This window comes from Ammospiza caudacuta, chromosome 2, assembly GCF_027887145.1.
Source record: "Ammospiza caudacuta isolate bAmmCau1 chromosome 2, bAmmCau1.pri, whole genome shotgun sequence".
NCBI classification, from domain to species: Eukaryota; Metazoa; Chordata; class Aves; order Passeriformes; family Passerellidae; genus Ammospiza; species Ammospiza caudacuta.
In genome coordinates, this window is record NC_080594.1 from 116,864,496 (window position 1) to 116,888,417 (window position 23,922).

At 43.5% G+C, this 23,922-nt stretch overlaps 1 protein-coding gene across 1 annotated transcript in view; it reads right to left on the bottom strand.

Moving 5' to 3' along the window:
- Nucleotides 1–240: 240 nt before the first annotated feature.
- UMODL1 (uromodulin like 1) overlaps nucleotides 241–23,922 on the bottom strand; it is a 69,927-nt gene continuing 46,245 nt past the window's right edge. The window contains exons 10-19 of the mRNA XM_058825624.1: nucleotides 23,457–23,594; nucleotides 22,398–22,891; nucleotides 13,869–14,082; nucleotides 10,685–11,055; nucleotides 8,954–9,096; nucleotides 7,205–7,441; nucleotides 6,188–6,347; nucleotides 3,541–3,632; nucleotides 3,193–3,202; nucleotides 241–408 (exon numbers count right to left, since the gene is read on the bottom strand). Coding sequence (XP_058681607.1) covers nucleotides 241–408; nucleotides 3,193–3,202; nucleotides 3,541–3,632; nucleotides 6,188–6,347; nucleotides 7,205–7,441; nucleotides 8,954–9,096; nucleotides 10,685–11,055; nucleotides 13,869–14,082; nucleotides 22,398–22,891; nucleotides 23,457–23,594 — 2,027 coding nt within the window. The remainder of the gene's footprint in view (nucleotides 409–3,192; nucleotides 3,203–3,540; nucleotides 3,633–6,187; nucleotides 6,348–7,204; nucleotides 7,442–8,953; nucleotides 9,097–10,684; nucleotides 11,056–13,868; nucleotides 14,083–22,397; nucleotides 22,892–23,456; nucleotides 23,595–23,922) is intronic.

Below are 23,922 nucleotides of genomic sequence, written 5' to 3' on the forward strand. Positions count from 1 at the left end.
GAAAGAAGATGAAGGACAAAATGCTATTTTCCTTCTCTTGTAGTTTGCATCATTTGAAAACAGGGAAGAACAGTAGGAATTTCTTTCTTACTTGTATGGCCTTTACCCACAGCAAAAAGGACAGCAGCTTCAAATATTCTCATATAAAAGGTGGTCATACACAAGTATTTCACCATTTCAGGAAGAGATAAACAGCTAAAAAATGCAACTGATCATAATTGAGTACTTACATGTGAGTCACTAATCATAGAACACCTGGTAGCTGAAGTTGTCAGACTTGATCCTGAGGTTGCATCTTCCTGTCTTTCGCTGGTACTGGAAAATGAGCAGGGTCACAACTCCCAGCACAAAACCAAGCACAGCAAGGGCTATGAGGATGATGGATCCAATTCCCATTCTAGCCTCCTTCTCTCTCTTGGAATCAGATGCTGAAAAAAAAAATAAATCAAGAGGTGAAAGAAAAAATCTTGAAATTCCTAGATCTTTTACTGGGGAGAGAAACAAGCCCTGCATGTTAATTAGCAATGTGCCAGTACAGAACTGTGCTATAGAAGTATATCAGCCTCTGGGGAGGGTGATTCTCATGGAAAGGGTGTGAGGACAGACCATGTTCTCTCTTTATAGTCTAGAGTCCCTGCAGACATGAGTGTGATTTTCAGCTAAAGTAAGAATTAAAGAATTAGTACTGGTGACTTTTTGAATGCTGCCTTACTTTCAGAAGTACTTTAGAGGGGAAGCATTCCCCTATCTTAACCCTGCCTCCATTCATCTATGATAATAAAAATGAGTTGATCTGCTTTTCTCATGTATGTGACTGTTCTTCAAACACAGAGTATTTGGGGGAGGATTCTCTGCTGGATGTGGCTCAGTGGAGTGACACTGGCTTGGTGTCAGTGCTGCACCTGAGCAGTCGTTCAGAGCCAGCTGAGCAGCCTGAGGCTGTCTGCAATGTCTGCACAAGCCTGGCACACAGGGCACAGGGCCTGCAGGAGCCCTGTGCTCTGCTGGAAGAGCAGACTCAGGGGGGAAGCAAAGAACGACCCAAATGCCCCAGAGTGGGCAAAAGTCAAGTCCCACATTGCCAAGTGCCTCCCAAGGCACCACAGATCACAGACAGAAGGGTTTTCCTGGTTCCCTTTGAAACACTTCCATATATTTGTCCAAATCTGCAAGCAGAAACCCCTCTCCCTTTATTATTATGCCTCTCTTGATGTTTATACAAGTTATTATAAGAACAAACAAGTTCTTCCTTCCTACAAAGGCTCGATGCACCTACAAAAACCTGCATTTGCTTACATTTACAAAACATTTGTTTGCTTACACTTTCAGGACAGCACTTGTTTTGCCAGGCACTTGTGTGGTACCTGAGGCACACAGAAGATAAATATCACTGCAATTAGACACAAGGTTTCTGGCCAAAGGGCACTGCTGGCAGCCACAAAGGTCAGTGAGAGCAGTTCAAGCTACAGACACCCAGGGCATCATTCCAAGACAGACCAGAGCAGTGCTGTGTAATATATTCAGTCTCATTTTTGAATTTCAGCATGGAACAAAGGAATAAAGTAGAACATGCACAGTGGAAATGGCAGCCTGTGGCCAGACACAGGGCAGGCCCTCCTGGGGACATGGAACAGTGGCCTTTGCCATGGCATGTGGCCAAGTGCTGGCAGAGCAGGTAAGGTTTTTCATGTTTCACTCCAGCATTTACACCTATTATTACTGACATCATTATTAATATTGTCCCCTTCAACACAGAGATGTAGATCACTTAAAATGTGGAGTGATTATCCAAACTAGAAATAAGAGAGAGCATCCAAAAGTGCCATCTTTGCCTAGAAATAAATTTATCAATTTAGCACAACCCAGAGGAAGCTCCCGTCACCAGAGGCCCTTTAGGGAAATGACCATTTTTCAAAATTATAAATGAATCAGGATCTCCAGCAAGAATGGGAATGGAAGCTACTTGTTGTAAGAGCTAAACAAAAAAAGCTGCATTCGTTATTTTATTTTATTCTTTTTTCAAGAACTAATTCAGAAATGAGCACAGAGGGCCTGTTTGAACAGACCATGTAATGGAAGAAAAATACCTTCTTCTAAGTCAGAGTAAGTTCCTAGATCCAAAAGAACATTATGAACTTTCAGTTTAATGGCAGCCACGAGTTAAGACTCTGATATTGGTGAGCCAAACCCCTCTCAATGAGTGTTTTATGTTAAGGTATAAATGTAAAGCTGGAGTGGATCAAATGACTGAAAACATGGGAGACCACAGGTGCCCTTGAAAGCATCACTCAGGTTAAATGCAGAAGAATCAGGTGCATAACAAATTAGACTTTGCTTGTCCCTAGTGCTGGTGTTTGCCCTCAATTAACCTGCACTGCACGAAATTACCCAAGGGTGCTGTGCATCAGCTGTGCTCTGCCACTTCCCTCACTGTGGTAATGAAGTCAGCACCAGGGAGCCAAAGGAAACACAACAATAAAATCTCCTACATCCTCTGATTTGGGACTTCAGAGCCCAAAATAATTGGAGAATAACAGCAGTGTAAACACTTGAAAAACCGATTGCAATCTGAAAGATCAACTCTGCTTTCACACCTTACAATTGAAATAATTGTTTGATTTTGTGGTTGTTGCACTTGCTACCCTGTGCAAACAGCCACACAAAAGCACTTTATCTTTCTTTCTACATTCCCTTGACAGCCTGACAGTCCCTGCTCCGAGGAGGGCACGTGCTTCTCCAGGCTGCCACGTGGCTCCAGCAGGAATGCCTGCTCCCAAGGAACACAGAGGGGCACAAAAACCCCTGTGTGTCTGTTGAAGATTGCAATGCAAGTTGTTTTCCATTACCCTCTGTAGGGCAGATTACCTTTGTCAAGTGGGCAGTTTGCCTTATCTCTCTCTTTGAGTGACCACATTCACTCCTCCCTGGGGAGGGGACATTGCTGATAACAGCCATTGAATGTCACTGCATGGCTGATAAGAACTACAGCATCCCATTGGGAGATGTGAGCCCAGAGGGAGGAGCCAAGCATTCCTACCCAGATATAATCCAGAGGTTTTGAGACACCAGCACGGCTTCTCCACGGGATTCCCCAGAGGAACAGCAGCTGCCTCTTCTCCCACTGGATGTTCAGAGGAAGAATACATCCTTCTCTACAGATCCCCCTTGCTCCAGCAGAACCACCCCTGACACTGCAGGAGGGCTGCAGCCACAATTCCAATGGGACTGCTGCCAACACCCTGACCCACAGGGTGTCAGGCTGGGTTCTGACTCTGTCAGTGTTGTTCTAGTGTACTGCATTGTTTATTTTATCCTTTATTTTTTTCTTTCCCTATTAAAGAACTGTTATTTCCTGCTCCCATATTTTTTGCTTGAGAGCCCCTTAATTTAAATTTTATAGCAATTGGGAGGGGTGGGGAGGGTTTACATTCTCCATTTCAGGGGAGGCTCCTGCCTTCCTTAGCAGACTCCTGTCTTTCCAAACCAAGACAGTGTCACAGGCCAGCACAAATAATCCTGGCATGATAGTCTGTTCTCAACTCACCAGCTGATTTCCACAGGGGTCCCCAGGATGTTCTGTGCAGGGAGATGGTTTCTCCAGCCTTCAGGAGCCGAGTCCTTGCATGGCACCTCTGCAACATCAATTCAAATTTCAACAAGTCATGTGGCTTATTAATTCAAAATACAAAACCCTCTGAAGGGCTTGTGAGAGCCCAGTGCTACTCTCACCATCCAGCTTTTGTTTCTTAATGTTATGCTCTGTTAAACTGAAATTAGCACCAAAAGAAATGGCATCAGGGAAAAATCAGTATAAAATCTGTAATTAGTCACACTGGAACACACTGCTGTGAACAGACACTTCACACAGACAACCTTTTCATTAACTTGCTGTTTGTTTTTGTAAGAGAAACCTTATGGGAGAATAAATTTATCACTAATGCCAGGGGTTTGCAAGCACTTTTGTTTGGATGTTTGTGCTGGCCATGGCAGGCACAGCAGATCCTGCAGCCAGCACCAGCAAAGCAGCAGCAGCTTTCAGACCCTGCTGAGCCAGGTGTCATTCTGAAGCTACCCACAGCTTCAGTGACAAGAAAACCACTAATCTGGGAACTACAAGGCTGAAATCCCTGTCCTGGCAGCACATTCACAGGCATTTTCTGTGCACTTCCTTTTTTTATGTTTGCTGCCTTTTTGTTTTAAGTCGCAGCCCAAAGGTCCCTGATGGGAACCAAAACCTCCTGGCATTATTCAAAGGGTACTGTGGCTCTCCTGGAAGGGCACAAAAAACCCCAGAGAATTGGCAGCATCATACCATGACCAACAAAATCAGCAGGATGGTGTCTTACCAGCTTGTTTACACCAGAATGTCCCATCAGTGTTACCAGTTTGTCTGCACTGGAAAACCTCTACAATCCACTGCCAGCAAAAGTGTCTTCAGTTGGGTCAGCCCCCAGAAAAATACCCATGTGGTTATTTATGACTTTGGTCTGCTCTCAAGTAGCTTTCCCAGGTAGGTGGATCCATTAGAGAACACATTTATGTAGTTGCTCCCTGGTGGCAATGAATTTTTGGTTCTACATGGCCATGGAGCAGCCACATTCCACCAAACATCTGCATGGTGGTGGCACATCACTCCTCTTCCCATTCAAAGTAATTTTTCTCACTCATTTCTTGCTGCTTTTCTCCTCAGCCAGTCAATATTTTTCAGCTCTAAACTTGAGAGCACCTTACTCTCTTCCACAGAGGAAACAAGGAATAAATAGACTGAGTAAGAAGAAATAATCCAAGATGTAAATATTGAGTGTGTGGGTGAAGAGCTGAGCTAAACCTGCCCTGCAGCAAGTCACTGTTCCCCACAGTAACAGATCAGAGGGTCAGATCCCAGACCCAGGGCACCTTCCCAGCCATCTTCCATTATTTACAAATATCCTCTGTTTTTTGCTCATTTTCCTTGATCTTTGCACCTTCTGCAGCTCCTCCTCCCTTCTCTGCAAAAGCCATTGCTCACCCTGTGTAGATGTGCCTGTGCTTGTCTTCCCACATCACAATTTAGCCTCAGTTGACTTGTGAGGAAGACAAGGACTTCTACTTCTGAATAGGGGTAAATTTTGCATAGGAGAAAGAACAATGAATCCTATAGATATATTTATATTCATACTCAGCTGCAAAAACTGGAGCCATCTTACCATTGTCATGTTTCCTGTCCCTACTTTTTTTTGGGTGATTATTTTCTTTAATCTGGAGGAAGCCTTATACTTTGAGAAAGGAAACAAGCATCTTCTGGTAGCATTTTAAAATCCTTTAGGAAGAGATCCTTTGCTTTATAATGAGTTTAAACTGTTTTATTTAGAGCTAGAGGAAAGTGTTGAACAATGGGGGAACACCAAACTGCTAATGAAAACATCCTTGATAGAAAAAGAGCCAGGAAGGTTGGCAGAGGAAGAGGAGAATTCCCAAGTGTCAGTTAGTAATAAAAGAGCCATCAGTTAAACATATTTTTCCTTCTTTCTATGGTAGAAACACATTTTCAGATAAAGCTTTGTATCACTTACTTGCAAGTAAAAAGAAACAATGCAATGCTTTGTAGCACAGACAATTAAAAACTGCAGCTCTTATCAGAACATGGCTTGGATTATTGCTTTAAAAAGCAATCAGGCTTTTAAAAAGCCATAATAATCTCTATTAAAGTCACAGCCCTAGAAACTTAATGACACTGAGCTTCCTTTTCTGGCACCTAAACTCTCAGTTGAAGAAGGAAATCTGTAGGAGATAAGAAAAAAAGGACAGAACAAAATATAAATTTACTCAGAGATTCTTCTGACACTGCTACTCTGTGAGTCCCTATTTTGTGACACATCCATCTGAGGTGACACTTTTCTACCCAGCCTAATTTCATTGCTTTTAGTCATCCTTAAAATGAGTGAAAGGTCCAGTTCTTAGGTTCCTCAACTCTGTGCAATCTCCATGCTTTTACTAGGAGATGAGACACAGGAGGAAAAGCTGAAACTTCCACATGGTTGTGGTGTTTCCCCACTTCTCTCTGCTCTCAGCAGAGAACAAAGGAAAACTCTAGAGTTATTTTAAACCTTGTTTGGAAACATTACTCCCTCCATCACATTGCAGGACTCCATATGGCACTAAGTACATTTTTTGGGGGGGAAATAGCAAATCAGAGCAAAGCACTTACAGTCCTGCAGGTGCTTCCTGGTGACTCCACACAAATACGAATTCTGCAGTGTAAGTAAACCACAGAGTTGTTGACCAAGGAGAAAATTTTCATCTTAAACTGAGCTTTGCTTGAATTTCCATTTTCCACCAGCGTGGTGTAAGTATTTGGGATGGGGCAGCTGAAAAGGGAGACAAAAACCACACGGAGCAGCTAAGGCTAGAGAAGGCAGGTTTTGGTTATAGCACAGAACTTGGTTTTAAGGCTTTCCTTTCTTTGGGAAGTCACAGCTAGACCCTTCAAGAAGCAGCTCTGGCAGTGCAATGGTGATAAGAGGCTTTTTGCTGCTTTATTCTCACAGTAACAAGTGGAATAGGAGATGTAAGAAGTGGTTGGAGAGCTGGAGAAGGAGGGAAAGAGTAACAGAAAGAAAGATTTAAACTTGGCTTCACCAAATTGAAAAAAACCCCTCAAACTTAATGGACTAGATTTTGTTACTGAGCAAAATGTTTATCCTATATTTTAAGGTGAGCCTAAGAAATATGAAACTGGGGTGAGATCAGGAATCCAGACAGGAACAAACCTCCTCTTTCACCAGAGGCTGCTCTAATATCATATGTGAGGAATTAAATATCCTATTTCCTTGTTGACAAGAGACACATAAGCTCTTGATAAAGCTGCAGCCACAAGCTCTGAACCATAGATTAGGAGATAAAGCACCCATTTTTCAAATGCTCTTTCACTACTGACTGTCAAAATCACCTTCAAGTGATTTCTTCAGGGTAAAAGGACAATTCCCTCACAAAACTGGGAGGAAGATGACCAAACCCAAAAATCTTTCACATAGCCCTTTGAAATCCCTTTTCATATCAATATTTCTTGTTCAAAGAAGGTGTAACCAGGTCAGATAGAAAGGGACTGTGCATGTGAATGATGAGAACAGATGTAAAAGCCATTTAAAATATAACATATTATTAGTCAGTATCACTGTAAGACCTAAGGCATGGCTCATTGTATTTGCAAATGGCATTGCTGTACCTGTTGCTGATGAAAACAAATGGCAGGGGATCCACTGAATTATTGGTTGGAGTGGCCCAGCAGTCAGTGAGAACCACCTTGAGCTGGCTGTCTGCCCTCTGCATCCCCACCTCCATCAGCACATCCTCACTGGCAGAGACACTGAAATTTCTGGGCACTGGGGAGCTCCCAATGAACAACTGCATTTCTGTTCTGAAGTATCCAGGTCCATGCAAATCCTCAAAGATGGTGTAAAGTCTGAAAAATCAATTATCCTTTTTTAAAGACCACAAAGTTGACTAGGAGTTTCTGCAAGTCTTAAATCAGTGCTTGTTCCCCCACATAATTAAAATCTGCAGTCCAGGATGGCAGGACCCTGTTCAAAAGGAAAGGTGGAAAAGCATGGAATTTTCAGCTGGGAAGATAGAGAGAATGGAAACACAAGTGGGAAAATCCAAGGGGTGGTTCTCAGCAATTCAAACAGGGCAGAGAGAAATACCAGGGTGGAGCAGAAGGGGAACAAGGCTATGAGCTCTATGAAAGCTCAAAATAAGGACAGTAAAAGCTTAGCCAAAAAAATTGAGACAGGGAAAATCTGAACAGAAAGTGAAAGGCATGAGAAAATTATAGAACTGAAAGAAAAGTGGCCTGACAAAGACTTTTTTGGGGAATAGGAAGGAAAATACAATCTCTGGACAGGGCTAGGAAACAGGAACTGGATTTGGTGCCAATAGTTTAAGCAGGGTGATGGGCAGGAGAGGAGCTGCACTTGTCTGAAGGGAGGACACTCCCATGACAGAAAGGCTTGGGCTGTCACATTTTCTGTCAGCACAGCCCTGATTTTCTAGGAAGTGTGGCTCTGATTCCATCTTACTTGAAGGTGGGGCCTTTCACAACAAAAAAAGTATTTGTATTATGTATCTTCTGTTTTTTCAAGTTGACCAAATAAGGATTAGTGGAGGGTTAAAAACTGCCATTCTCAGAAGCCACATAGCAATCTGCAGGCCCACATCAGGTGGAAAGATAAATAATTTATATGCTCCAAAAGCAGAAAAATGCTGGTTTTGCTACAAGGGATTGCCCAGGAAGGCAATGAGGAGAACAGGAATTCTGACTCCTAAACCTGCAGTTCCCAAAGGTTTATTTCCACCTGTGGTTTAGCCAGGTAAAGGCCAACTTGTTGGATCTACTGGCACATTAGTTGGAGTAGGAGAGGAGCACAACAGGGATCTCCTTGATGTCTTGGACTGGCTACCTAGAGCACAGGCTAGACAGAGTCAGAGAATAAAGTGGATATTTATTAAAGGCCTCTAACAAATACACCTTGGGCTGTGCAGGAGCCCTGCAGAGGCTACAGCCCAAGGTGGATGAGGGTCATGAGTTTTTCAAGCAGATACAAGTTTGGTCTATTTGCATATCAGAGGTTAATTGTCCAAGTAATTAAGTCACATTCCCTCACTTTGCTTCCCCCAATTTACTTTTGTTTATACTTTTCAGGCCTGAGGCTGCGATGATGACTTTGGTTCTCAGGTCTGGAAGGATTGATTGTCTGACCACACTGTGAGGAGAGCTTACAAACACTCTACATGGAATTCAGATTTATACACTAATGCAGTACAGGATCTGAAAAATAGAACAGCTAAAACTTAAGGCATCATTCTGAGCACAGAACTCCCAGATTGCTCCCAGTGCCACCACTGGATACAGCTACAGCCCCTGTGGGTTTTCCCAATGCAGCAGAATTTCAAAGCAGAGAGAGGTGGTCCTCACCTTTCTGCAGTGAACCCAGAGGAAGTCAAGACATCGTTTTGAAACACACAGTGGATGGGACTGGCAATGTTCAAGTGGTGGGTTATTCCCTGAGCAGAAACATCATTCCGAAGGGTGGTCCTTACCACAGTAGTAGTCATGTTCTGCAGCACAGAAAGGAGAAAACACATCAGTATTTCCAGGGTTGTACCAGAGCTTTCCACTTTCAGGTGCTTGGGTGTTCCTCATTCTCCTGACAGCAAAAATCAAACAGATTAAACCTCCAGTATCTTTGTTGCTGTACAGGGAGGGAAAGAAAATACACCAGTCTTCTTCCTTTTCCTTTTTGTCATATCATAGAATCATAGAATCACAGAACTCTGTGACCGTGTTCACAGGGGTCTGAGGATGAGGGAAGAGATGAGGATCTGACTCCATGTTTCAGAAGGCTGATTTATTATTTTATTATATATATTACATTAAAACTATACTAAAAGAACAGAAGAAAGGATTTCATCAGAAGGCTAGCTAAGAATAGAAAAAGAAAGAATGATAACAAAAGCTTGTGTCTCAGACAGAGAGTCTGAGCCAGCTGACTGTGATTGGCCATTAATTAGAAACAACCACATGAGACCAATGACAGATGCACCTGTTGCATTCCACAGCAGCAGATAATCATTGTTTACATTTTGTTCCTGAGGTCTCCCAGCTTCTCAGGAGGAAAAATCCTAAGGAAAGGATTTTTCAGAAAATATCATGGCTACAGAAGTCCACCAACAGCTTTGGTTGGAAGGGATCTTAAGAATCATTAAGTTCCAAACACCCTGCCATGGGCAAGGCCACCTTCCACTAGACCAGGCTGCCCAGAGCCCCATCTAAGCTGGTCTTGAACACTTCCAGGGGTGGGACAATGATCATTCCTTAGCAATGGTCATTGCTCCAGGAGGGAGTTTCTGTACTTTGGCATGGTCTGAACATAGCCATTGGTTTGGGATCCAAAGAGAGCTGGCACTCTTTGTCCCCACTGCTGGTAGCTATTGAAGTATTTGTCACTATGAGGTGTGACAGTGTTCACAGGGGTTTTCAGATGAGGGAGGAGACGAGGATTTGACTCCATATTTCAGAAGGCTTGATTTATTATTTTATGATATATATTACATTAAAACTATACTAAAGGAATAGAAGAAAAGGTTTCATCACAGAAGGCTAGCTAAGCTAAGAATAGAAAAGAATGAATAACAAAGGTTTGTGGCTCAGACAGAGAGAGAGCTAGCTGTGCTGTGATTAACCATTAATTAGAAACATAAACATCCACATGAGACAAATCCCAGATGCACCTGTTGCATTCCACAGCAGCAGATAACCATTATTTACATTTTGTCTTTGAGGCCTCACAGCTTCTCAGGAGGAAAAAATCCCAAGGAAAGGGTTTTCATGAAAAGATGTCTGCGACAATGAGGTGATGAAATTACTTTTAAGAAAAGACAGCTGCAAAGGGAACACAGAAGAGGCATGGGAAGTGACTCTCAGTTTGGACAGGCCCTTGAGTTTTGCTGCCTGACCTCAAAGATTCCCCTTCTCTTTGGTGGCAGAGTTAACTTTCCATCACAGGAAGGGGATTTATTTCTCCAACAGAAGTTCAGCAACCAATAGCCTGCACACCTAGCTAAGGATCTGCCACTGCCTCTCCCACCCTGAAAGAGAAATAAAGTGCTCCAGGGCTTGCTGGCATTCCCTCATCAGAGGACTTACGGTCTCAGCCTGGGTGCCACAGTCGCTCCAGCCCGCCTGCAGCACGACGTGGGTGCCATTGCTGGCGCTCACATTGCAGCCAGGCTCCCCCAGGAACAGGGAACTCTCTGGGATGGACTCCTGCTGCAGGAACCTCTTCTGGATGGCAAGGACAATCCTCTCAATCTCACAAAACACACTCACAGCGTCTTTAATGGAAACCTCTTGGGCGGGTTTGACCAGGGGGGCTGGAGGTGCTTGAGGAGAAACATCAGGAGCTGCCATGGGATCCATGGTGAGAGGACTCAGCACTGTGCTGGAGAACATGGGGTCCTCCAGAGCTTTGTGCTCAGCAGGAGAGAAGTCCAGTGAAGCAAGGGAGGAAACATGAGCTGAAGTTTGCAGAGATGTCACAGGTAAAATTGCGCTGTTCACAGGTTTCTTATCTGTCACTGTTGCCTTCTGGCTGAAAGGAAGTGCTGAAGAGAGCCAAAAATAAAGGTACTGTTGTAATTTACATGTTGGGATTGGTCTCATTAGGCAAAAGCAAACTCTTAGGAGGAAACTCACAGTTACTGGCAGGAAACTAGTTTCTTTTGTTCTTTTAACCTGCTCTACTTACTGCCAAAGCTGGGGCTTTTTTTAGAAAGGAGCCCATGAGACACATAAAGTGCCTGTCCATCAGTAAAGCTGAAGTGCTTTATTTCCTGGCAGCTGCAATAATGAGTGTGTAACACATGTACATACAGCTTTTGGAAGATCAGTGCTTGCACAATATTCCCCACTGGAGGTTGCTAAGCAAGTATGTTTTTGCCTGGAGCTGTAGGAGACTGCCCAGTTCTGGCTGGGGGCATCACCAGGAGTTTGATAAAAAAGCACAGGCCTCATTTATGACCAGTTACTACCCAAAAGATGGGACCTTGAGTTCTTTAGAAAACTCATTTTGGGGGATGCATGGGACAAAGCTCATGTGGCAGCCCCATATTGCAGGTGTGTCCTGAGAGAGAGGAATAAATGTGTCAGTGGCAATCTGTAATGGTTCCAGGAAGAAAAAAGTGGGGAAAAAGGGAAGCACAGGTTCAGATCAATGTGTGTCAAATACCCAACATCCAGCACAGGTCTGGGGTTACACCCTAAGTTCAAACCTGTCACCCACCAATGACTCACAGAGAATCAGGATAATAAACTCAATTTGCAGGAAAGTACAAACAATGTGTCTCATTGAACAAAACTTCTCTTAAATAATGTTAGTGGCTAAAACATAAAAATACCACCTATTTCCCAAGCAATAAATAAAATCCGTACGCATATATAAATCCTTATGGAACTGCACAGCTTCCAGAAATGCCCCAAAAGAAAAAACCACTGATTTGCACACTAAAGGAAAGAAAACAAAAGTTGGAGCTCTTCCAGAGCTGGATTTCCCAAAAGCTTATCATCACATTAATATCTTAGTTAAAACTCAACAAATGTTGATATCAATTGGCAAATCATTGTGACTTCGGTAAAAAATGTTCCTTATCATGGTGGTTAGAAAACAAATATAAATTACTGAAGAAGCCTAAGAGAATTTAGGAAATTAAGGACCTATCATACAGCAGCGAACAAATGACTTGAGGAAAGAGAAGCCAGATGAATCAGCTCATAGAAAAATGTAGTTTGTAATATCAGCATTACCTCCCTGCTGCCATACAGAGGTCAAGCCACATATCAAGTATTTTCTGTTACTTTTTCTATTAACTCTTCTATTCCCTCTGCTACTGCTATGAAAATCAATAAGAATCTTGACAATCCTGTCTAATTTTTGTGGCAAGTATGAGGATCAGAACTCTTAAAAGAACCCTACAGCATTAAAATTAATGCAGTTTATTCCCACTGCCAAGGAGATGCTTCTAACCCCAGGAGCCTCCTCAATTTTCCCCCCATTTCACAATTCTGAGGAGATGCTGAGTAAATGCCCAACATGAGTGAAGCAGAATCCAGGTTGTAATCTAGTTGCTGTCTTAATTTTTACCTGGCCAAAATTTTCATTTTTGAAAGAAAAACCATGCTTTTACTTCACTTTCTCTTTCCAAAGTCTAAAAACTGGAGCAAACCAGAGCACATGTGGGACTCAGAAAGCAGCAGCAGCCACCTGCTCTATGGGGACCTGTCCCTAAACAAACCCTTTGTTTTAGCCCAGGTTTGAGGGAGGAAGGCATTCTACAAAGCACCACCACAATATGGTTGTGGTCCTACTAATTACCAGGATATGTAACTTTCCAGATTTACAGCTGTGAGTGTAACAGGCAAAAAAAAAAAAAAAAAAAAAAAAAAAAAAAAAAAAAAAAAAAAAAAAAAAAAAAAAAATAAATAAATAAATAAAAAAAGGAGCAGAGCATATGAAACAGATTTCAGCTGCACTTAGTCAGGAGATTAATGTTGTTTGTTACTTACTTCAATTACATTTAAAAGAAAAGAGGCTAGAATTAAGGAGGAAGTATTTTACAGAAAGAGTGGTCAAATACTGGAATCATCTACCCAGGGAGGTGGTAGAGTCACCATCCCTCGAAGAGTTTAAAAAAAGACTGGATGTGGCACTTGGTGCCATGATCCAGTTGAGGTGTTAGAACATGGGTTGGACTCGATGATCTTCAAGGTCTCTTCCAACCTAGAATTTCTGTGATTCTGTGATTATGCTGGGCTTTGGCAAAGTGTGGGCTTTCACCTGAGCTCCAGACCCAGAGGTGTGTGAGGAAAACAACTATTCCCAGTGAAGAAGAACTCACATATCCATTTATTTCTTGGGATTTCTATTTAATGGAAAAATTATTAGTGCAAAGCAGAGCATAAGGTGTTTTTAAATTATTTTAAACAAGTGCTAGTTATGGCTGTGTTCAGGGACTTATGGAAATAAGTAGCTTATAAACCCCTCAATCCATGACCTCAAACATCTCCTTATCTTTTTCTCTGTAAAACTGATTCTAGACACTGTCACAAAGACCAGTTGGTTTTGTCCTTTTGGATCAGTGGTACCTTCCTATGTCATCTGTGGGAGTTCTCTGAAAAACTTACTGGATGGAGAAGCAGGAGCAATATAAGGAGAGAGAAAGGCATTTCATCCATGTGTTTTACAGGTATTTTCATCTCAGAAGACACAGATTAATAATAGATTTTGTCATTTAGCTGGCTATGAAGAATTACTGGGGCACAAGCTGCTCCTCACCGTGTGTGGAGAGGCTGCTCCTGTCCATGGTGAAGTGGGAGCTGTGTTCCAAGGCCTCACAAAAAGTGCTGATGACATGGTGGGCATCCACTTCTTCGGCAAGCAGCAAATTGAAACTTACCACTGTGCTCCCATTAGTAACACCAGTTACCAGCACTTGAATCAGACCAGCATCCATCTGCTGCAGCACCTCAAGGGGCAGAGATTTCTGCACCTGCAATAAAAACAAAATGTATGTGGGGATGGGCAGATGGAACAATTACATTCCTGTGTACACATAGACTGTGTACACTGCTCAGAAATGAGTGTTGTGCTTCCTGCTCTGGAGGGAAGCAGCAGAAAATTGACCTTTTGCTTTGTAACATTTTCAAGCCAGAGCAGCTGAAGGATGTGGTGCACATTTAACCATGAATATTAAACGAGCCAAGCAATCAATACATCTCATCTGGCATTTGGCACAAGCCCTGGCCTCTGGTAACAGAGAGGGAGGGAGGAGACAGCAGGGGAGCTCCATGTTCTGCCTCTCAAAATGCCTCTGGGGAGAGGGGCAAACTAAGAAATTCCAATCCAATCCAAGGAATCCAATCCAATCCAAGGAATCCAATCCAAGGAATCCAATCCAATCCAATCCAAGGAATTCCAATCCAATCCAAGGAATCCCAATCAAATCCAAGAAATCCAATCCAATCCAAGGAATCCCAATCAAATCCAAGAAATCCAATCCAATCCAATCCAATCCAAGGAATTCCAATCCAATCCAAGGAATTGCTGGTGGAAGTGAAGGTGCTCCTGACACTGCTCAGAGGGCTCTCTCAGCCCAGGAACATTGCAACCTGGAGCAGGTGACCTTCAACCTTTGCTTTCCCACCAAGCTGATTTCCCACCAGAGCCAAGCAGAACCCACCTCCTTCTAAATGCCCATACCAGGGTAATTAAGGGCCCAGGTGGGAGCTACACTGTGGCCACCTCCAAATGCTTCTTCCTCTCCCTGATTTCTGCAGGGAATATCTGGAGCAGCAGGGCTGGATTTGAGCCATGAGTTTAAGGCACAGTTTATTTCAGTGTGTGATTCTCAGGGATGCCAGCAGCAATCCCCACCAGGAAGAGCCCAGGGAAGAGGCAAACACTGGGAGCCACCAGGAGAAGCCTTGTTTGCCTTGCACCCACGCTCAGAGCTGGTGCTTTTAGTGCTGGATTCTCACAGCTTTTGCACAGCCTTGTGCCCTGCCTGCTGTGCATTACCCAGCCCTGACTTCTCCCTGGCTGTTTCCCAGCCCTGCAGACAGTCCCAGGATTTGCAGGTGTCCTGCAACCCTTTCCTGGGTCCCCAGAGCTGGGTGCCAAGGCCACATGGCACCGAGCAAACCCCTGTGTGCCCCAGGGAACAGCTGCCTTGTGCCTGCAAGTCCCACCCAGCAAACCTGGGAGTGCCCCATGGAGCAGAGCTGGGAACATGGAGACAGCTGGCTCCCCTCTGAACACCTGGGCAGAACAGAAACTGTCCTTGTCAGACCCCAAATCTCCCCTTTCACCAAGACAGGGCCTCTTGGGCTCATTCTGCTCTCTCCTTCTGCTGTTTCACCAGCAGGTACTGAAAAGTTGGAGGTCAGACCTGAGTTTTCAGCTTTCAGAATTTTTGTCTGAATTTCTCAACATTAAACACAGACACCTGTGACATCCTCTTAGCCCAGCCTGATTTCATCCTCTTTCCCTATCTGAAAATTTTATTTTATCAGTTCTTCTTTTTCACAGCATCACAGAATCATTGAGGTTGGAAAAGTCCTCTAAGATCATCAACCTGTGACCAATCCCCACCTTGTCCCCAGCCCAGAGCACTGAGTGCCACCTCCAGGCCTTCCTTGGACACCTCCAGGGATGGGGACTCCAAAACTCCCTGGGCAGCCCCTGCCAAGGCCTGAGCTCCCTTTCCATGCAGGAATTCCTCCTGATGTCCAACCTGAACCTCCCCTGCAGCATCCTGAAGCCAGTTCCTCTTGTCCTGTCACTTGTTCCCTGTGACCAGAGCCTGACCCTCACCTGGCTATAGGTTTTGGGGTTTTTTTTGTTTTATTTCTGTCTTTATTCCTATTTTCCCTCCAAAAGCAGGACCCAGAGCTTGAATAGTGTCAGAGCACATTCACAGTATTTGCATTTAGCCACTAGGTGACACTACAAACCCCTTTATCCAAGAGACTCCGGGATTTCCCAACAGGTACCACACCCTGGGTTATCAAAACAATGCTTGATGAAACAGGGCTGGGGAAAAAAAAAACGGGATGGAGGTGTGGGAACAGAACTTTTTGGAATGAAATATTCAACATATAATACCCTTGAGTATGGGGAGTTCTTACAAGAAAAATTATCTTCAGGTCTGTCATTATATCTTCAATTTCTACAGCACACAAAGGAAATCTAAGCAGGGAATGCATTGACAGTGTGGAAACTGTGAATAAATAAGTAAAAGGTACAGTAATTTGAACAGAATATTGTTTCAAGACTGTTTTTTCACTCAGAGAGGAAAAAAGAAATAACCCTCCCCACTGTGTGAGGTTTGGGGGCACCTTCAGGGAGAAGGTACCACAGCACCCAGCCACCATCACCAGCAGCTTCCAGGATGTGGAGTTGGAGAAACTCAAATTAACAAAAGGGTGAAATTCCACTGGAATAGTGAAAATTCCTTAATCCCTGCTCCTACACTCATTCCACCGTCATATAGCTGCAACTAACAATCATTTTAGGTGCATTCAGCTACACAAACACAGGCCAGGTGCCTTCCACATGAGGGGGTCACTCATAAGGCATTAACATTTATTAGTTTCACACCTTTTGTCACTCAGCTAAGTTTAAGACACCCAAATTCAAAACAAGCTTTCCACTTGGGAATTTATTGTGCCTCAGTGAATGTATTTTCAACTCAAACTTTTTGCTTTCCCAACATTTTGTTGAGGACAAGCCATGATATCTTTCTTGGGGTGTTGTAAAACACAAGCTGAACAAACCCCAGGATTTAAATACTTTTTTTTTTTGCCTTTAGCTATGTTGTTTTTAAGTGGCATTACAAGAAAGGTGGTGGACAATGACAGTGCAGGCTGTCACATCAAGATTTTACCTCCTTCTCATTATTTAAAGGATGATATTTCCATTTGCTGTGCTGCCAATTTAACCACATGGCACTTAAGTACTGGGGCTTAAGAACATTATACACATTAGGATTTATAAATCCTTTGAATTGTAGATTATGACTCCAAAGAGGTTTAAAAAAAATGTCTGGCAAACTGTATTTAACTGGAACTTGAGAGTGCTTTTAAAGCTCATAAAACTTTCCTCATTTACTTTAAAAGATCCATTTTCCATCCTCATAACCTGAAAAGAAAATATACAGATCTTTCTGGTCTCCTAAATTTTCTTTGGCATCTAGAAATACAATATTTATAATATTATTTACAGCAGCCATGCAATTATAGCCCATTTACAGTGGCTCAGAGGTGGAAGGAATCAACACTAACACATCTCTCCAGCTGATCAACAAAACCAGAGAACTGGGAAAAGGAGGGAGTTCCTTATAATCCCAAATGATCATTTCCTGCCTGAAAATTTGAGACCCGGGTAAAACTGACACAAAACTTCATTTTGTTCCTTTGTATATAACCATTTAACAATTTTTTGTTCTTTTACATGTAAGCATTTTACAATTATTTTTGTATTTTTCCTAAATATATTGTATATTTTTCCTAAATATATTATTTTTCTATTTTCCTAAATATATTATATAGTAATATATAATATATTTATTTTCCATAATATAATATAATATAATATAATATAATATAATATAATATAATATATATATTATATACTATATATTTCCTAAATATATTATATTATATTATATTATATTATATTATATTATATTATATTATATTATATTATATTATATTATATTATATTATATTATATTATATTATATTATATTATATTATATTCCTGGACTAAGATATCTGACTGAATGAAGGAAATTCCTTAATTTCAGTCCATTTCAATACTGTGCTGCTCTGAAATAGCCTCGGGCAGAGCGTGGTGCTGAATGAGAGAGACGTCAGTGGAGAATTGCTCCCTTTTCACTTTGCTAATCACATCACTCTCGTTTTGTCACAGTTTTTCTGATGTGACAGCTTGGGGCCAAAACAGCTCCAGGAAAGCTGTGCTCTGCTAACACAGAAAGGTGCAAACCAGTGGGAAGCTGATGTGATGTGCAAGAAGGATAAATGGATCCCCCTCTTCCCTCCCTGCAGCTGTCTGTGACCCCAGGCTGGCCTGTGCCCCTGTGCCAGCTGTGTTCCACTGTGACTCTGTCCCCAGGGAGTCTTGGGAGCCTCTGCAGGATTTGAAAATCCATCAAATAAATCCATCAAATTGCCAGTGATGGATTTATCACCACACTTATCAAAGCCTCTGAAAACACAGACAGTGAAGGGGAGGTAAAGGAGGCAATCAAGCAGCCCAGAATAACCAGTGGATTGGATTTCCAGGCATGGGTGTGTTGGAGGGAGCACCAGAAGGAAGAAACTTCTGGCAAATTCACTGCAATATTAGATAGCAACACCCCAGAATGCTGAGAGGGTTAAAGGCACAGCAGATATCATGCTGTGCTTTGATATCCTGCACTCTAATTACAAGTGAGGGCAGAGGTGACTTTTCAAGAAACCCCTCCCTCTCCAGATATGGGGCTACAAAACCCAGGATGATTCCAAGAACTGTCAGCCTTGAGGTACTGCTGCAAAGGAAAATAACAATTATACAGCTAATTAGGATAGAGATGTTCAGGGCAAGGGTATCAGAGCACTTTGCTGGTTCCATTACCTTTCCACCACACCCCTGGAGGAGATCAATAATTCAGTATACCTAGGTATGAGAAGGAGAGGACATGGAGGTACCAGAGAATCCCAAAATCCTGATCTTCCTCTAAAACACAGCTGCACACTTACCCTGCAGCCTTAGGCAGTCAGGGGAAGCCAAACCTTACAGGTGTGCCAAGGGGCACACATACAGGATTTGGGGGGAAAAGACCATACACGGGGTTTTATTGAGACAGGTAACAGGTCACATCCTTCTTCACCACTTACTTCAGCAACAAAGAGCTGTGCAAAGGTTTGATTTTCCTCACTGCTGTTATTGTTAAAGCCTGGAGAGTATTCCGTGTTTGTTATCTGAACTGTGCCACTAAGTTTCTGGAAGGCTACAAGGAAAGAAAAATATAATAAATATATTAATACATTATATAAATATACAAATTATAAATATATGAATTATATAAATATAATATGTGCTTTGCGGGCTGAAGTCCATGGACAGGTGTGTCACAGGGTCCAGCATCCCTGGCCACAAGCATCAATTCACAGCAGCAGAAGGCCAGCCCTCTGAAATGTAGCCCAAACCCCAAAAGTCTAAAAATAAATCATCCAGCATCTTAGTCTGCCCTGCCTGAGCCCCAGATGGCTCTCAAGAAAGGCACTGACCTCCTGCAGGTCTCATATCTGCCAGCTCTGCCTTGGATCCTCAGCAATATCAGGAATTTTGCTCTATTCAGGCACTGGAATTGCTCTCCCAGGCTCAGCTGGGTGTCCCACCAGTCCCTCCAGAGGGAAACCACTGCAGCACCAAATCCTCCCTGCAGCCTCAGAGGAAGGCTGGGCTGCTGCCTGAGCTTGCACATCTACACTTTGGACAGCTGTGGTGGGATGAGATGAATCCCAACAGGGTGTACGCTCCCCTCCTAGTTCACATCTGCTGGATGACATCAATGCAACTCAAACATTTTGAGTTTATTTCCTGATTTCTCTGTGTTTCCCAGTGTCTCTGGGCTTGGCATTGTTACTACAGACACTGAAGTGATCAGAGAGCAGAGAAAGGGCTTCTCAAGGCATGGTTTCTGCCCTGGCATCCATTTAGTGATGACTGCAATCATCCAATGCTGTGACCATTGCCAGCAAATTGCCTTCATGCTGCCCCCAGCTCCTAACAAATCATCCCTCCTGACAACAACAAAACCTAATGTTTCAATGGTTTATATAAATACAGAATAGTCTTCACCAAAAACCTCAAGAACTTTATCATCTAGCCAAGGATTCAGTTTAAAATTCTGAATCAAGTCACCAATGTTTACTTTCTGGTGTAGCAACCTGCTCTCCTCCCTACACACAGCCAACTGCACCTCCACCGCAGGGGATCAGGCCCCAGGCTCCAGCTCTGAGCCTGTCTGACTCCTATATTCAGTTCTAATCTGCCATTTTAGCTGCTTTCTATGAAACAGAAGGAATTAAAAAGCTCTGCATAAACTCTTTACACCCAAGTTCTACTCACACTGGGAAAATAATCACTTGAACTAGGACAGGTACTGGAGGAAAAGAAATAGTAACCAGGTAAAGCTTTACAGGAGAGGGGAGAAATGCCTTCTTGACCTCCTGAGCCCACTGGAGGAGGGTTCCTTCATCCCAGCATAATTCTGATCCCAAAGGAATCCTCACCACTGGCAGATCAAAGGATTTGGGTTTGCTTTTTGCCATGGCTTGTCCTGTCATGTGAGCACAGGTATTTAGGGGACAAAACACTTCAGTTGTTTCAGGTGAGAGGGGAAAATGTTCTGAACAATTCTCAAATAATAATAAAAAAGACCCCTGGTATTTAAAACACCAGACTATGAAGAGTTGGCTGAGGTTGAGCCTCCAGGTCAGAGATGATGCCACAAGGAGGAGCTGCATATGAAACTTCACCAACCATGGGCTTTTACCCTCTGGATTTCCTGCCCTAGGCTGGTGAGATGCCACTCTGAAGACTTTTGCTCTTTTTCCTTAGGCATAATCCCTCCACAAGCTTCTTTCCCAGCAAAAGCACTTGGCTGAATATTTGGTTCACCAGGAATATAAGCCAAGTTTTTATAAATGGAACTCTTTTTGAGTAGAATCATTCTTTTTTTTTTTCTTTTTTTTTTTTTTTCCCCAGCTGGGAACAGCCTATAAGTGGCTTTTTGTCAGTTAAAATTAGCTAATTTTATACTTTAAAAAATCTTTGTTTTCATTTAAAAAACAAAACATCTTTTTTAGGTGGAGAGAAGACAGCAGCTGAGCAGGGCATTGGCACAGCTGCCCAAGGCAGGGCAGGATGGCAGGAGGGGACACCTGATGAGCAAAGAGAGGCTGGAGAAGCAGCATTGGGTGAAAAATGACTGAAAAGGGCATTTTCCAGGGAGAAAGGAATGAGGGAGCACCAGAAGTGGGGCTGGATCAGTGGAGACCACCAGGAACATGAGATCACAGGGGAGGGGGAGATAAAAGAGCAGAGGAATGTGTGACTTGTGATCAGAGAGATGTGGAGGGCATGAGAGACAGAATAAAGATAAGCAGAAGCAAAACTGAAATAGCCAAACTAAACAGTGACACACTACAGAAAAAAAATTACATTTAGTGATGGGCAGAGACAGCACCATTGCTATCCCAAACAAAACTGTAATTTTAACACCAAATCTGACTCTCTGAAATATGATTCAGCTCCAGTCAACAGAAAAATCCCCTAATTAAGTGCAATACATCTGCCCAAACCCAAACAGATGAAACCTTCAGCAGCCTTGTTGCTCTCAATTGCATCTCTTGAAGCAAAGTCTCTCGGGTTTCCAGGCAGCTCCTGCCTCACAGGGGATTTGTGGAGGACTCTGACTAATCATCCTCTGCTGAGAGCAATGGGAAGGCAGGTCCTTTTCCTCCCAGGCTCCCTAAATTAACTCCTCACACAGCTGCTGCTGCTGTGTCCTGGTGCCAGAGGCTGCAGGAAAACCCAGGATGTGTGGCAAAAGGACAAGTAGTAAATGTTGCCATGAGCCACATTTCAGTGCACTCTTTTATCATGCTTCCTCCTCTTGGGGTGAAGAAATGTAACATCAATAAAAGCAACTGCTAAATTGCCAGGAAGAGGAATTGCTTTCACAAGCTGATTTAGCAAAGAGAAAGTGCCAATTCCTGCAGAAAATATTATTGACATAGAAAAAATTGCAGGCACCAAGACAATAACTTTGACATTGAAGAGATAGTTTTAGATGCCTTTTTCTGAACTCTGAGTGAGACTTGCTTCTCCCCCAGGTGAATTCCCATGTGCAGACCCCATGGGATGTGTACTCACTGCAGGCTGGGCTGGGGGCTGGAGAGGTGCCTGGCCAAGCTGGTGTCCCCAAGGCTCCAGAGTGTCCCTCAGACCAAGAGCTGTTCTCCCTTCCCACCTCTCCATCTGCTCTGGAGGTGGCAATGCCAACGTTCCTGGCCAGCAGAGCTGTGTGGGGGCACCTGGAGAGCTGCCCTGGGGCACTGTGTGAGTGCTGGTGGCAGCTGAGGCTCTTTGAGTTGGAAACAGCCCAAGTGAGCCGAGCTGCTCGTGCCTGGCTGTGCCCATGGGTGTGTTTGGGAGAGCAGCCCTGGCCATGGAGCTTTGCTGCAATGGGCTCCTGGCCTCTGCCCCCATGGCCAGTGCCCTGCTGGGGGTGACCTCCATGGCCACGGGGCTGCTGGTCCTGCTCAAAGCCATCTGTGAGGCCAGACCTTTTTGCCAAGGGGTTGGAGGAGCACTGGTGGGACTGTGGGACACTCGTTTGTCACCCAAGGCCAGCGCAGCAGGGAGGAATGTGGCGGCACCTGACACGAAGCCTGCAGCAGCTGCTGTCCCTATGTCCAGTGCCCTGCTGGGGGTGACCCCCACTGCCATGGGGCTGCTGTCTCTGCTGAAAGCCATCTGTGGGGACAGACCTTTTTGCCAAGGGGTTGGAGGAGCACTGGTGGGATTGTGGGACGCTCTTTTGTCACCCAAGGCCAGCGCAGCAGGGAGGAGTGTGGTGGCGCCAGACGTGGGGCCTGCAGCAGCCGCTGTCCCCATGGTGGCAGTGGGAGCAGGGCCTGCAGGGCTTCTGCCTTCCTCAGGAGCCAAGTCCATGCTGGTTTTTATTTCAGGAGCCACGGTTTCGGTGAGAGGATCCACAATCTCACCTGCAACACAGAAAACACACCCTGAAGCTGGAGGAGCAGGCACCAGGGCCTGACCTGAAAATGGCACCAAGGGCACTCAAACACCCATGGCAGCATTACAAAACCAGGTCTTGGATGGTCATGAACACAGTGTAGAACACTTGATATTTGTGGGGTTGAATCTGGTTTGGGCTGACACAAAGAAGCAGGTTTGATTCCTGAGTCTCCTGTTCTAGTTGGCAAGGCTGTGGATCAACTTGGTGGGAGGAAATTAGCCACAGACATAGCAAAAGAGGGAAAATTACTCCTTGCACTTATCAGGCTTATGAAGGAGGATCTCAGAGAGATTTCACCTGAATTTGTTTATTTATTTATTTATTTATTTATCTAAAGAATAATTTTATACACACACACATGCACACACACACATATATATAGTTAGAGACAGGTCATATATACCCCTTCAGCCACAGACTGCAAAGGTACAATTATATAAACAGATACTCTAAAAGCAGATGTAAAACCCACAATTTATTCCCATGTTTCATGGCAAAAAAAAACCCCTACATGCCAGCCTTTTTCTCACCCTCACAGTTTCTTCCAGGTCGGGATGGATTGGTATCCATGGTTGTCTTGCACCTGCACATGTAGGAGCCCATCAAATTGATGCACTCTGCAAACACTGAGCAGTCATTGTCAGCTTGGGAAGCACATTCATCCCAGTCTGTGGGACCAAAACAAGAGCAAAATTCAGAGAGCATCCCTGCTGGCTGCATTAGGCTAGAAATAGTCATTAAGTAGTCCTTTTTAAATTTACTTATATGGTTTTCCTTTTTCATCATTTACCTGTCAGCCAAGCTTTGAGTGATGCAGAACACTAACTGTTTTGTTATTCTCTTGTTCTTGTACTCTGAAAAGTATTTTCTCTGAGTAAAGACTTTTAAAATCATTGTTTTTAGAGGTAAACACATTTAAAGTGAAAAAAAATGCTGTAGGTTTGTACTACAATTATGTCAAAATCACTCACTATACCAACTTCTGTGTACAGCACC